At 45.0% G+C, this 14,357-nt stretch overlaps 2 protein-coding genes across 2 annotated transcripts in view; one reads left to right on the forward strand and one right to left on the reverse strand.

Moving 5' to 3' along the window:
* ITGA11 (integrin subunit alpha 11) overlaps positions 1-14,357 on the reverse strand; it is a 255,723-nt gene that overhangs the window by 161,164 nt on the left and 80,202 nt on the right. The gene's annotated exons all lie outside the window — the stretch shown is intronic.
* On the forward strand, positions 5,414-11,851 carry LOC149436087 (uncharacterized). Its single transcript, XM_089662065.1, has 5 exons — positions 5,414-5,421; positions 6,034-6,856; positions 7,093-7,212; positions 7,375-7,577; positions 11,836-11,851. The coding sequence occupies exons 1-5, from the start codon at positions 5,414-5,416 to the stop codon at positions 11,849-11,851; spliced, it is 1,170 nt and encodes a 389-aa protein (XP_089518191.1).

A 14,357-nucleotide genomic window follows, 5' to 3' on the forward strand; every position in this document is an offset into this window, starting at 1 on the left:
AGATCTTTATATCACTAGAGGGGTCACCGGCAGGAGGAAGGAGGTCCTGATTGCTCTATATAGATCTTTATATCACTAGAGGGGTCACTGGCAGGAGGAAGGAGGTCCCAATTCCCTTATATAGATCTTTATATCACTAGAGGGGTCACCAGCAGGAGGAAGGAGGTCCTGATTCCTCTATATAGATCTTTATATCACTAGAGGGGTCACCAGCAGGAGGAAGGAGGTCCTGATTCCTCTATATAGATCTTTATATCACTAGAGGGGTCACCAGCGGGATTTATTATTATTGCATGTGATTGAGTATTCGTTGCAAAGTAATTTTTCACCACATTCACTAAGCTAGGGGAAAATTCCCTTGTAAACCGAACAGCCTATTTGCCCCTACAGTATTATTAAACCCTCAGTGTTCTCAGTTTAACACATTAAGCACGGTAATAGCATTCCCCAGTAATATATTTGGTAAAATTCTCCCACAGCACTTGTGGTTTACACCTTTCTATGCTGCTGGCTCCTGCTGTCTCATTGCTGCTTCCCTGAACTTCCAGTCTTCTAAGGAAAGAGTTAACATTGGAGTTGCCGTTTGGAGGCAGTGAGCTTGGAGAAGGGAAGAGGGGGGTAAGGTGGGAGGAGCAGGGGAGTGCCTTGCCCTACTATGCTATGGGGTTGTGTGTTTCTATTGATGCACGAAGTGTAGTCAAACACAGCTCTAGTCCCTGCATGAAAGTGTGGCTCCATAAAATGTTGCAAGAGAAAGAAGCCACCCCCAAACAGGAAGCCTGAGGCAGCGGTCAAGGCACCAGATTAAACTGGAACGTAGCAAGGATTAAAGATAAAGAAGCTGCGCGCTCAGTAAGTGATTAATTCAGCTGCTGAATAATATTTGTCTAGAAATACAAAATAAAAGAGTTGTATCTAAAGTTACCTTCGCAGATCAGTAGCACCCTCTGAAAACTGAAAGCTTGCAGGCAAAATCTTCAGTGCTCCAACCTTTGTTAGTTACCAGGCCTGGATCTAGCCTATCTGATCTAGGGGTGCAGTAAAATATACCAGGGGGCATAATGTCAATTGTGTGACAGAGACATAGAGAAGTATTATTCCCTGTTCACTCGACATGCTTCTGTACCACAAATCACAACCCAGATGTAAGATCTGACAGGGAATGCTTGTATGTATTAGGCACATATACCCCCTTATACCAGGAATCCCCATCTGAAATCCCTTACATAAGGGTTCCTATAAGAGTCCCACCTTACATCAGGTATCCCCATCAAAGTTCCACCTTACATAAATTGCATTATTAGAATGCCTCCTTACATCAAATGTCCCCATTAGTGCCCCCTTACGTTGAATGTCCCCATTAGTGCCTCCTTACATCAACTGTGGCCATCAAAGTACCCTCTTACATCAGTTTTCCCCATCAGTGCCCCCTTACATCAAATGCCCCCCCCCCCCAGAGTGCCCCTTACATCAAATGCCCCCCCAGAGTGCCCCCTTACATCAAATGTCTCCATCAGAGTGCCCCCTTACATCAAATGTCTCCATCAGAGTGCCCCTTACATAAAATGTCCTCATTAGATTTCCCCCTTACATCAAACGTCTCCATCACGGTGCCCCCTTACATCAAACGTCTCCATTAGAGTGCCCCCTTACATCAAACATCTCCATTAGAGTGCCCCCTTACATCAACTGTCCCCATCAGTGCACCCTTACATCAAATGTCCTCATAAGAGTGCCCCCTTACATCAGATGTCCCCATCAGCGTGCTCCCTTACCCCAACTGTCCCCTTCAGTGCACCCTTACATCAAATGCCCCTATCAGAGTGCCCCCTTACCTCAACTGTCCCCATCAGTTCCTGTTACAGTCACAGACTGGCCCCCGCTCCCCGCCCCCCCCCCCCCCCCCCGCTGCCTGCTGTGACAGCTAGCGGGGGATATTCTCCCCCTCGCTAGCTGTCACAATTTTAAAAGAGCATGGCTGCGCAGAGCTCCTCCCACCCGCCCGCCCGGGCGCATCATTCGTTCACAGTGTTCTGTGAATGGGAAGACTACAAGTCCTGGCAGACATTACGGCTGTCATCTTGTAGTTTTCAATGAACTACCATGGCGCTCCACAGTGCCGCAGTACTTCATCGAGTCTTCCTGTCAGTATTATCTGATTGCCGGTACGGGATGTATGAGCAATCAGATATACTGACAGGTCAGGGGGAGACCTCTATGGCACCATTCGATCCGCTGATCACCGGTGCAATGCTTTAGAGGCTCCACAAACAGAAAATAATAAATGCACCTACAAAAAAATCTGCATTTATTATTTTTTTTTTTGTTAAAAGGTGAACTTATCCTTTAAACATTCAGAAAGTGACATGGAAGACTTGGTGCTGCCTTTGCTGGAAGCCTGAGCTAACACCTCTTCCTTGCCTGCTATGGACCTTGCCAACAGAACTTTCTGTGACACCATGACAATCTTTGGGGACCATTACATGTGAGCCATGATCTGTTCCAAATGAAGTAATAGAGCCGGGCACCGAGGATTCCAACCCTGACCGCATCAAGATCCATGCCTAATGTGTTCCTACATAGGAGGAGGTGACAGCCAAAACACATTTTGCTGTTGTCATAAAAATCTTGGAGTAAGAAATACAGTAAGTCAATATGCAAAGCTGCTGAAAATGAAAAGGAACCTGGTTTGAATTTTTTTTTATACTTGCCCAAGACCTAAAACTGAACTGGTCAATAGAAGAGTCAGCTGTTGTACAGTATGCATCCTTGGGGTGGATTTACTAAAGGCAAATAGGCGGTGCACTCTGCAAGTGCAGTTGCTCCAGAGCTTAGTAAATGAGGGGAAGCTCTCCTGACTTCCATCATCCAATCACAGGCAAGCAGCAAAGCTGTATTTTTTTAAATATTTTCCTTGCCCCTTACATCAAATGTCCCCATCAGCGTGCCCCCTTACCTTAACTGTTCCCATCAGTGCCCCCTTACATCAAACGTCCCCATCAGCATGCCCCCTTACATCAAATGTCCCCGTCAGTGCCCCCTTACATCAAATGTCCCCATCAGAGTGCCCCCTTACATCAAATGTCCCCATCAGCGTGACCCCTTTACATCAAATGTCCCCATAAGTGCCCCCTTACCTGAACTGTGCCCATCAGTGACCTCTTACCTCAACTTTCTTCATCAGAGTGCCCCCTTACATCAACTGCGGCCATCAAAGTACCCTCTTTCATCAATTTTCCCCATCAGTGCCCCCTTACATCAAATGTCTCCATCAGAGTGCCCCCTTACCTCAACTGTCTCCATCAGTGCCCCCTTACATCAAATGTCCTCATCAGAGTGCCCCTTTATATCAAAGTCCCCATAAGTGCCCCCTTACCTGAACTGTGCCCATCAGTGACCTCTTACATCAAATTTCTTCATCAGAGTGCCCCTTACATCAAATGTCCCCCATCAGAGCACCCTTACATCAACTGTGGCCATCAAAGTACCCTCCTACATCAATTTTCCCCATCAGTGCGCCCTTATGTCAAATGTCTCCATCAGAGTGCCCCCTTACATCAAATGTCCCCATCAGAGTGCCCCCTTACATCAAATGTCTCCATCAGAGTGCCCCCTTACATCAAATGTCCCCATCAGCGTGACCCCTTTACATCAAATGTCCCCATAAGTGCCCCCTTACCTGAACTGTGCCCATCAGTGACCTCTTACCTCAACTTTCTTCATCAGAGTGCCCCCTTACATCAACTGCGGCCATCAAAGTACCCTCTTTCATCAATTTTCCCCATCAGTGCCCCCTTACATCAAATGTCTCCATCAGAGTGCCCCCTTACCTCAACTGTCTCCATCAGTGCCCCCTTACATCAAATGTCCTCATCAGAGTGCCCCTTTATATCAAAGTCCCCATAAGTGCCCCCTTACCTGAACTGTGCCCATCAGTGACCTCTTACATCAAATTTCTTCATCAGAGTGCCCCTTACATCAAATGTCCCCCATCAGAGCACCCTTACATCAACTGTGGCCATCAAAGTACCCTCTTACATCAATTTTCCCCATCAGTGCGCCCTTACGTCAAATGTCTCCATCAGAGTGCCCCCTTACATCAAATGTCCCCATCAGAGTGCCCCCTTACATCAAATGTCTCCATCAGAGTGCCCCCTTACATCAAATGTCCCCATCAGAGTGCCCCCTTACATCAAATGTCCCCATCAGAGTGCCACCTTAGATAAAATGTCCTCATTAGATTTCCCCCTTAAAGCAAATGTCCCCATCAGTGAGGTCTTCTAACCTGAACTGAAGGGAGCGCCTGGCGAGGGAGGTGGAGTACGGTGTGGTCGGTCCAACCCAAGCGGGAGGTTGTGGAGGTGTAGGCCCTATGCTTTCCTTACTCCTCTGAAACCTCTCCCTACCACTAGTGCTGCCCTGACAGACAGGGTACCTCTCCTTACACCAGCCACTTTGCAAATGTGTGCCTAGGGGCAGAGAGACTTAAAAAGGCTCTGATTGGCCCAAGATGGCCACTAGGCAGTGTTGTATTTAGGTTTTGTGCTGCCCCAGGCAACACAAAAATCAGCACCCCCATTACCACTGCCCCCCATACACCAGCCACCTTCCGCCACGGCAAGACAGAAAAAGACGCTCACCTTTACAGCTCCGCACATCCCCCCGGGAACAAGAGTCGGGCTGTGCATACACCATCATGAAACCCACAGCCTCTCTTGGAACCCACCAGGTCCCCATGCCGCGTGTGTGCCTTCTTATGTCCCTTCATCCGAGGGGAAGTGCTGCCCCCCCCCCCGAAAATGCCGCCCTAGGCAAATTCCTTGTTTGCCTTGTGGTAAATACACCCCTGCCACCAGAGCCACCTGGATGAAGCCTAGTTAACCATAACGCTGCTCCAGGGGATCGAGGAAACCATAGAGAAACCAAGTTTCTGTTGACTTCCTCTCCAGCTGCAGTACCACTCCGGTCAAGGGCCACCTGCAGTGGAGAAAACAGACTACACCTTCCTACACATGTGATTGGGTATTTTTGCAAAGTGAAGCTTCACCTCATTTACTAAGCTCTGGAGCAACCGCACTTGCAAATTCACAGTTTATTTGCCTTTATTAAATCAACCCCAAAGTATCTTTTTCTCCATTTCAGGGAAGAAAGATCACGGGGTGGCCTGACTGATAAATATGATAGCCAATTGTAGACTATTACTGCAGTCATGTGATCAAGAGCCGGTCCTCTCAACTCCCGATCATTAGCATGAAATCCACAGAAAAAGAAGACCTACTTCAGCGAGGCCACATATGTGCATACGCTTGGCAGGAAGGGGGGAAAATCCCTGCAATGTACGTAGATCACCCAGAGGGGAGTGTTTTTTCCCAACAAAGATGGAGTGAATCTTGAAACACTTCTCACCCGTAGGATGTACCGGTATGTACTTGGGTTGAAGTGGTTATCCCGGGGCCATGGCTTCAGCTGCATTCATGATCCCAGTATCAATGTTTCCGGCCAGCGATGCTGTAAAATGCAAAAGCAATCTGACGCCGACTTCCGCCACCTTCCCAGGCTCTCCTATTCTACCGGCTGGCAGCTGGCCGTTCCATAGAGATGAAGGAATAATAATCAAGTTAAACAATCATCTCTATGGTCCAAGAAACCGGAAGCGATGAGGATTTTGTCACTTCTTGTTTCGATTTGTTGCTTACAAGCCATTATCAGCTTGTACAAACACCTATTCAAACAGATGCTTTAAAGGGCAGAAGGGAGTTCTGGCATCTAATAGACCCCAGATCTCTCCATAAACAGGACCTGTAAAAATAGCCCTAAGAGAGGGTGCGGAAAATAAAAAATCGAGAAGAAGATAGCAAGGGGAGGAGAGAGGGAAAGGGAAGAATGAAAAGTGAGAAGATAAAAAATGGAAGAAGAGAGGGTGATGGTAGAAGAGTAGGCGACAGAAGAAGAGAGGGCAAGGGAAGAAGAGAGGGCGAGGGAAGAAGAGAAGGTGAGGGAAGAAGAAAAGGCGAGGGAAGAAGAGAAGGCTAGGGAAGAAGAGAAGGCGAGGGAAGATGAGAAGGTGAGGGAAGATGAGAAGGTGAGGGAAGAGGAAAAGGTGAGGAAAGATGAGAAGGCAAGGAAAGAAGAGAAGGCGAGGGAAGATGAGAAGGCGAGGGAAGATGAGAACTCGAGGGAAGATGAGAAGGCGAGGGAAGAAGAGAAGGCGAGGGAAGAAGAAAAGGTGAGGGAAGAGGAGAAGGCGAGGGAAGAGGAGAAGGCGAGGAAAGATGAGAAGGCGAGGGAAGAAGAGAAGGCGAGGGAAGATGAGAAGGCGAGGGAAGATGAGAAGGCGAGGGAAGAAGAGAAGGTGAGGGAAGATGAGAAGGTATGGGAAGATGAGAAGGCAAGGAAAGAAGAGAAGGCGAGGGAAGATGAGAAGGCGAGGGAAGATGAGAACTCGAGGGAAGATGAGAAGGCGAGGGAAGAAGAGAAGGCGAGGGAAGAAGAAAAGGTGAGGGAAGAGGAGAAGGTGAGGGAAGAGGAGAAGGCAAGGAAAGATGAGAAGGCGAGGGAAGAAGAGAAGGCGAGGGAAGATGAGAAGGCGAGGGAAGATGAGAACTCGAGGGAAGATGAGAAGGCAAGGGAAGAAGAGAAGGCGAGGGAAGAAGAAAAGGTGAGGGAAGAGGAGAAGGTGAGGGAAGAGGAGAAGGCGAGGAAAGATGAGAAGGCGAGGGAAGAAGAGAAGGCGAGGGAAGATGAGAAGGCGAGGGAAGATGAGAAGGCGAGGGAAGAAGAGAAGGTGAGGGAAGATGAGAAGGTAAGGGAAGATGAGAAGGTAAGGGAAGAAGAGAAGGCTAGGGAAGAAGAGAATGTGAAAAGAAGACAGAAAAAGAAGAAGATAGAGTGAGGGTAGAAGAGAAGACGAGAGAAGAAGAGAGGATGAGGAAAGAATAGAAAGCGAAAAGAAGATAGCAAAGGAAGAAGAGAGGGCATGGGAGAAAGACAAAGAAATCAAGGGAAGAAGAGAGGGCAGGGGAAAAATAGATGGCAAAGAAAGAAGAGAAGGTGAGGGAAGAAGAGATGGTGAGGGAAGAAGATAGGGTGAAGGAAGAACAGGGGGAGAGTGAAGAAGAGAAGACAAAGGAAAAAGAGATGGCAAAGGAAGAAGAGAAGGTGAGGGAAGAAGAGAAGGGGAGAGAAGAAGAGAAGGTGAGGGAAGAGGAGATGGTGAAGGAAGACAGCGAAGGAAGAAGAAAAAGTGAAGGAAGAATAAAAAGAGAGAAAAAGATAGCAAAGGAAGAAGAGAGGGGGAGGGAAGAAGCGAATACAAAGGAATAATAGAGGGCAAGGGAAAATAAGAAAGCAAAAAGAACATATCAAAGAAAGAAGAGTAGGTGTGAGAAGAAGAAAAAGCGAGAAGAAGATAGCAATGGAAGAAGAGAAGGCGAGGGAAGCATAGAGGGTGAGGAAAGAATAGAAAGCAAAAAGAAGATAGTGAAGGAAGAAGAGAAAAGAAAGAAAGTAGAAGAGAAAGAGAGGGAAGAACAGAAGGCAAAGGAAGAAGAGAGGGTGAAAGAAGAAGAGAGGGTGAGGTAAGAAGAGAGAGTGAGGAGAAAAATTGAAGCAGAAAAGACAGTGAAGGAAGTAGATAAAGGAAGGGAAGAATAGAAAGCAAGAAGAAGATAGCAAAAGAAGAAGAGAGAGGGAGGAAAGAAGAGAAAATAAAAGAAAAAAAAATAGAAAATAAAGGAATACAATAGAATAGAAAATAAAAGAATAGATTAGAATAGAAAATGAATTAGAAAAAAATATAGCTCTCTTGTGAAATTTGAATTTCAAAAATAATAGAATAAAACAGAATAGAATAGAGTAGAATAGAAAAAAAAAGAACAGAAAATAAAAGAATAGAATGGAAAACAGAGTAGGATAGAAAAGAATATAAAAAAACTGAACAGAATAGAAAAGAATAGAGTAAAACAGAATAGAATAGAAAAGAATAGAATAGAAAAATAGAACAGAATAGAAAAGAATAAAAAATAAAAGAATCGAATAGAAAAAATAGAATAGAATAAAAAAAAAGAAAGAATATAGCCATCTTCTGAATTTCAAACAGAATAGAACCAGCTATTCTTCACAACGAATTCGGATTGATTATCTTCGGTTCAAATTTCGATTCGAATACTTCGAATCCATTGAAAAAAACAAAAATTAAATCCGGTCAAAAGCGAAACAAAACAACTTTCATTACAAATGCAAGGAAACGAAATTAGAATCGTAACGAATAGATACGGAACAAATAATCGAATAGTGCAGCGCTGGACATATAATGTGAATAACATCTATATGAAAAACTAATCACAGTAAAATGTCACACATCTATACATGCAAAAAGGTGACCAAACAATGTGATTATTTAGAGAAATAAATCTCAATGATAAACGTGTCCCCCAGTGCCGCTCACTGATGTGAATGTCAGTAAATTAGATGTCACAAAACGTTCATAACACTATGCCGTGGTGCTCAACTCCAAGCGATGTGATGCAATGCAAGTGATCACACAATAGCTTCAGGTGATGGTAAGTGCCTCTCCTCTTGTGGTAATATTGCCCCCTCACCTCCACTCTACGACCCAAAGGGCCTATACGCCTTAAGGATCACTCAGGATCCACCATAGATAGATATCACCAGCAAATCTCCCATAGGATTCCCATCCGGTAGGTATTCAGGATACACTGGCTCCTGGTCTCAGCACAATATACCTCTCGTGTTCAGGGAAGGATATTTCTGCCGATGATCTGGTCAGACATGGTCTGGAACTTGTCCTGCATCTGCTGGAGAAGATTCTGGACCAGCTCGGTCAGGTCTTACACCGTCTTGGGATCCGCACAGATGCACTGGGAGACACGTTTATCATTGAGATTTATTTCTCTAAATAATTACATTGTTTGGTCACCTTTTTGCATGTATAGATGTGTGACATTTTACTGTGATTAGTTTTTCATATATATGTTATTCACATTATATGTCTAGCTCTGCACTATTCGATTATTTGTTATTGTATTATTACTGTTGGGTACCAGTTTGAGTGCTAGCGGCTTTTTGATTGGTATAGGCCAGTGGTGGGCAACCTTTTTTTTCAACTGAGCCAAATCTCGCCAAAACCACGATTGAAATTTATTTTGAGAGCCACATTTTTAAAACTGAAAATACATCCCCCATATAGTAATTCATCCCCCATAGTAATTCATCCCCCATATAGTAATTCATCCCCCATAGTAATTCATCCCCCCTATAGTAATTCATCCCCCATATAGTAATTCATCCCCCCTATAGTAATTCATCCCCCATATAGTAATTCATCCCCCATATAGTAATTCATCCCCCCTATAGTAATTCATCCCCCATAGTAATTCATCCCCCATAGTAATTCATCCCCCATATAGTAATTAATCCCCCCCATAGTAATTCATCCCCCATAGTAATTCATCCCCCATATAGTAATTAATCCCCCATATAGTAATTCATCCCCCATAGAAATTCATCCCCCATATAGTAATTAATCCCCCCATATAGTAATTCATCCTCCATATAGTAATTCATCCCCCATAGTAATTCATCCCCCCTATAGTAATTCATCCCCCATATAGTAATTCATCCCCCATAGTAATTCATCCCCCCTATAGTAATTCATCCCCCATATAGTAATTCATCCCCCCTATAGTAATTCATCCCCCATATAGTAATTCATCCCCCATATAGTAATTCATCCCCCCTATAGTAATTCATCCCCCATATAGTAATTCATCCCCATATAGTAATTCATCCCCCATAGAAATTCATCCCCCATATAGTAATTAATCCCCCCATATAGTAATTCATCCCCCATATAGTAATTCATCCCCCATATAGTAATTCATCCCCCATATAGTAATTCATCCCCCATATAGTAATTCATCCCCCATATAGTAATTCTTCATTCATGATGCCATCCATTGTATACTAGTGCCTAGCTGTGAATGGTCACAGCTAATCACATGCACATGTCATGTGATTAGCTGTGACCAAATCACAGCTAAGCACAACAAAAAAAAAAAAAAAAAGAAAAAACAGCTGAATGAATCGATTTCATTCAGGTAAATGCTTGCTTATAGCAAAGTAATTCTTTGCTATAAGCAAATTGTGTAAAAAAAAAAAAAAAAAATACTGATCACTTCCCCAAAGTAGTACAGTGTTACTATGGTAACATTGTACTATTTTGGTCATAGTAAAATATGAAAAAAAATCTTTAAAAAAATGTAATAAAAAATTAAATATAATAAAAAAAAATTTAAAAAAAAAAATATATTTTTTTTTTTCATACTGTCACCAGTCAGTGTCGCTGTTCACCGCCATGCCAGTTATATGATGACGCTGTACTGCACTGGTGACAGTATGTAAAAAAAAAAATAGTGAAAATAATTTTTTTAATTTTTTAATTTTTTGAAAAATTATGACAAAAAAATACAACTTCAAAAAACTCGCCATGCCTCTTATGAAGTACGTCGGACTGTCTACTCTGCAAAAAGGGGTCATTTGGGGGATATCTGTACCGTCCTGACATTTGGGGGATATCTGTACTGTCCTGACATTTGGGGGATATCTGTACTGTCCTGACATTTGGGGGATATCTGTACCGTCCTGACATTTGGGGGATATCTGTCCTGTCTTGACATTGGGGGGATATCTGTACTGTCCTGACATTGGGGGGATATCTGTACTGTTCTGACATTCTTGGACCTCAAGATATTAGATTGGCTGTCAGTACTTCAGGATTGATCAATATTCAGATCTATACCATAGTTTGTGAACTCTATAACTTTCCTACAAACTAAAAAATACATCCTAATTTGGGTTATTTTCACCAAAGACATGTAGCAGAATACATCGCGGCCTAAATTTATGAAGAACAATTATTTATTTGTAAACTTTTATAACAGAAACAAAGAAAAATGTGTTTTTTTTTCAAAATTTTTGGTCTTTTTTTGTTAATTTAGCAAAAACTAAAAACCCCAGCGGTGATTAAATACCACCAAAAGAAAGCTCTAGTTGTGTGAAGAAAATGATACAATTTTAGTTTGGGTACAATGTTGTATGACCGCGCAATTGTCATTCAAAGTGTGAGAGCGCTGAAACCTGAAAACTGGCCTGGGCAGGAAGGTATACAATTGCCCGGTATGGAAGCGGTTAAGAGAGCGATTCACACCAGACATCCCAAGAATATTGCTACACTGAAACAGTTTTGTGAAGAGGAGTGGTCCAAAATGACTCCAGATCGTTGTGCAGGTCTGATCTGCAACTACAGGAAACGTTTGGTTGAGGTTATTGCTGCCAAAGGAGGGTCAACCAGTTATTAAGTCCAAAGGTTCACATACTTTTTCCTCCCTGCACTGTGAATGTTTACATGTTATGTGCAATTAAACCATGGCAACATCTAATGTTTGTGTAGTATTATGTTCAGCAGACTGTGTTCTTCTATTGTTGTGACTTAGATGACGTTCAGAGCACATTTTATGCCCAATTCATGCAAATCTCCACGTAATCCCAAGGGGTTCACATACTTTTTCTTGCAACTGTATAGGCTTTTTTGGGTGTGGTTTGAGTGCAGGTGAGGACACAGGGGCCCCATGATTTCCAATTGTCCGGGGGCCCCAAGAGTTGTCAGTCCACCCCTGGCGCTAACCATTTATAACTTTATCACATTTTTGTTTTTTAGGTTCATTCCTTCATTTAATAAGTGATTGTAAGAGAATGGTACAGTAGTTACCAAAATAAATATTTTTTTTTTTAAGTGTAATTCTCATTCTTTTTCAGGAAGTCGGAGCATTGAAGGGTGCGCACTCATTCTTCTCTGTGGATTGCTTCCAATTTGCACATTGTCATTTCCCTCAGTAAATAAACCCTTTTCTACCACCCCCCCTCCCCATCTCCTCCCCCCCCCCCCCACCTTGCATTTTTAAAAATTTTTTACATTTTATTTATTAAGAAATGTCCTTGGGCAATATTTAAGATGGATCTGGCATGACTAAAGCTGTCTACTCCAATCGCCTGGAACTTGGCGTATTACCTTCCGACAAATTCTTCAAAAAAACAGATGCTGGATGATGAATTTTGCAAGTGTTCTGAATGTGACCGAATTCCTTGGAAGCGAAAATACGAAGAGCCTTGCCGCGTGTGAATTTCCAGGCTCTGATCTCCGCCACATGGAGAGGAAGGGATAGGCTGGGGCTTGTGATGTCATGGCAGAGGGTGACGAGCTGGCGGTATTCCAACAAGACGACAGAATCCAGGACTCACCATGGGAATATCTCCTCCACCCTCCATCAATATTCCCATTTGGGTTCCTTGGACGAAGGGATTGGTCCTCTCCTGGTTGGAAGCCCTCTTCGTGGCTCACCTCTCTATCCTCCTGCCGTTTCCAAACTGTTGTTTACAAAGAACGATTCTTACATCACTTTGGTTTCCTCCAGGCATGCAGAGCTGGCGCTCCTCAAACACTTGACGCCTTCTGATCTAAGGAAGCATCCGTTGAAGTTGTTCCATAGACTTAGGAATTAATGAGATCTTCCCTTGGGTCAGCCTGAGATTACCCAGAATCCCGAGCTCAGTAATCCCTGTTACATAATGATATTATCTCAGCGTCCGTACTCATCACCATCACAATCCCGAACAGCCACCATTGTGTATCCAGAGGGGACATGGCCGACCTCCACACATGCTGGGCGACTGGAGATCATCATTAGATCATTAGACTGAGTCTTCTTGGGATTAAAAAAAAACAACTCCAGGCAAATATATAAAAACTAACTTTAGTTTACTTATAAAATGGAGGGGGGCAGAGATGTACTGGGATGGAGGTGGGGAGATGTACCCGGGGGGGGGGCAGATGAGCTGTACTGGGGGGGGGGGAGCTGTACTGAAGGTGCACAGAGCTGTACTGTGGTGGTGGTGGGCAGCTGTGTTGAGGGGGCAGAGATGTACTGGATGGAGGTGGGGGAGCTGTACCGGGGGGGGTGGGCAGATGAGCTGTACTGGGGGGGGTGAGCTGTACTGAAGGTGCACACAGCTGTACTGTGGTGGTGGTCGGCAGCTGTGTTGAGGGGGCAGAGATGTACTGGGATGGAGGTGGGGGAGCTGTACTGGGGGGGGGGGGGCAGATGAGCTGTACTGGGGGGGGGTGAGCTGTACTGAAGGTGCACAGAGCTGAACTGTAGTGGTGGTGGGCAGCTGTGTTGAGGAGGCAAAGATGTACTGGGATGGAGGTGGAGGTGCTGTACTGGGGGGGCAGGTGGCCTGTACTGGGGGAGGAGCTGTACTGAAGGTGCACAGAGCTGTACTGTGGTGGTGGTGGGCGGCTGTGTTGAGGGGGCAGAGATGTACTGGGATGGAGGTGGGGGAGCTGTAGTGAGCGTGCTGTACTAGGTGGGGAGCAGTACCTGGGGGGGGGGGGGCAGGTGACCCGTACTGGGGGGGAGCTGTACTGAAGGTGCAGAGCTGTACTGTGGTGGTGGTGGGCAGCTGTGTTGAGGGGGCAGAACTGTACTGTGTGTGTGTGTGGGGAGCTATACTGAGGGTGCAAAGCTGTCCTTGGGGGCCAGAGCTTTACTGCAGGGCAGTGCTGTATTGGGCTGATCTATACTGAGGGGGCAGAGCTGTGTCAAGGGGGCAGCACTGCACTGAAGGGGAGATGTGCTGAGTGGATGGAGCTGTACTGAGGGGGGCTGTACTGGGGAAGATGGGAGCTGTACTGGAGGGGGAAGGAGATTTACTGGGGGAAAGGTGCTTTGGAAGGGAATCTGTACTAACTGGGAGGGGGAGAGATCTGTACTAGGGGGACTTTGACTTGGGGAGAGGGAAGTAATTTTTTTATTGTGCTTAGTTCACTGACCTGTGCATTACACTCTCCTGACCTGTGTTGCATACGCCTAACCTCTGCACTCTGTGTCTTACACACTTCTGACCTCTATACTCTGTATGTTACACACTCCTGACCTCTGCACTCTGTGTCTTACACACCCCTGACCCCTGTACTCTGTATGTTACACACTCCTGACCTCTGCACTCTGTGTCTTACACACCCCTGACCCCTGTACTCTGTTTGTTACACACTCCTGACCTCTTCTCTCTGTGTCTTACACAATCCTGACCCCTGTACTCTGTATGTTACACGCTCCTGACCTCTTCTCTCTCTGTCTTACACACCCCTGACCCCTGTACTCTGTATGTTACACACTCCTGACCTCTGCACTCTGTGTCTTACACACCCCTGACCCCTGTACTCTGTATGTTACACACTCCTGACCTCTTCTCTCTGTGTCTTACACAATCCTGACCCC

Source organism: Staurois parvus, unplaced genomic scaffold (genome assembly GCF_062004578.1).
Source record: "Staurois parvus isolate SC_StPar_1 unplaced genomic scaffold, SC_StPar_1.0 ptg001422l, whole genome shotgun sequence".
NCBI classification, from domain to species: domain Eukaryota; kingdom Metazoa; phylum Chordata; class Amphibia; order Anura; family Ranidae; genus Staurois; species Staurois parvus.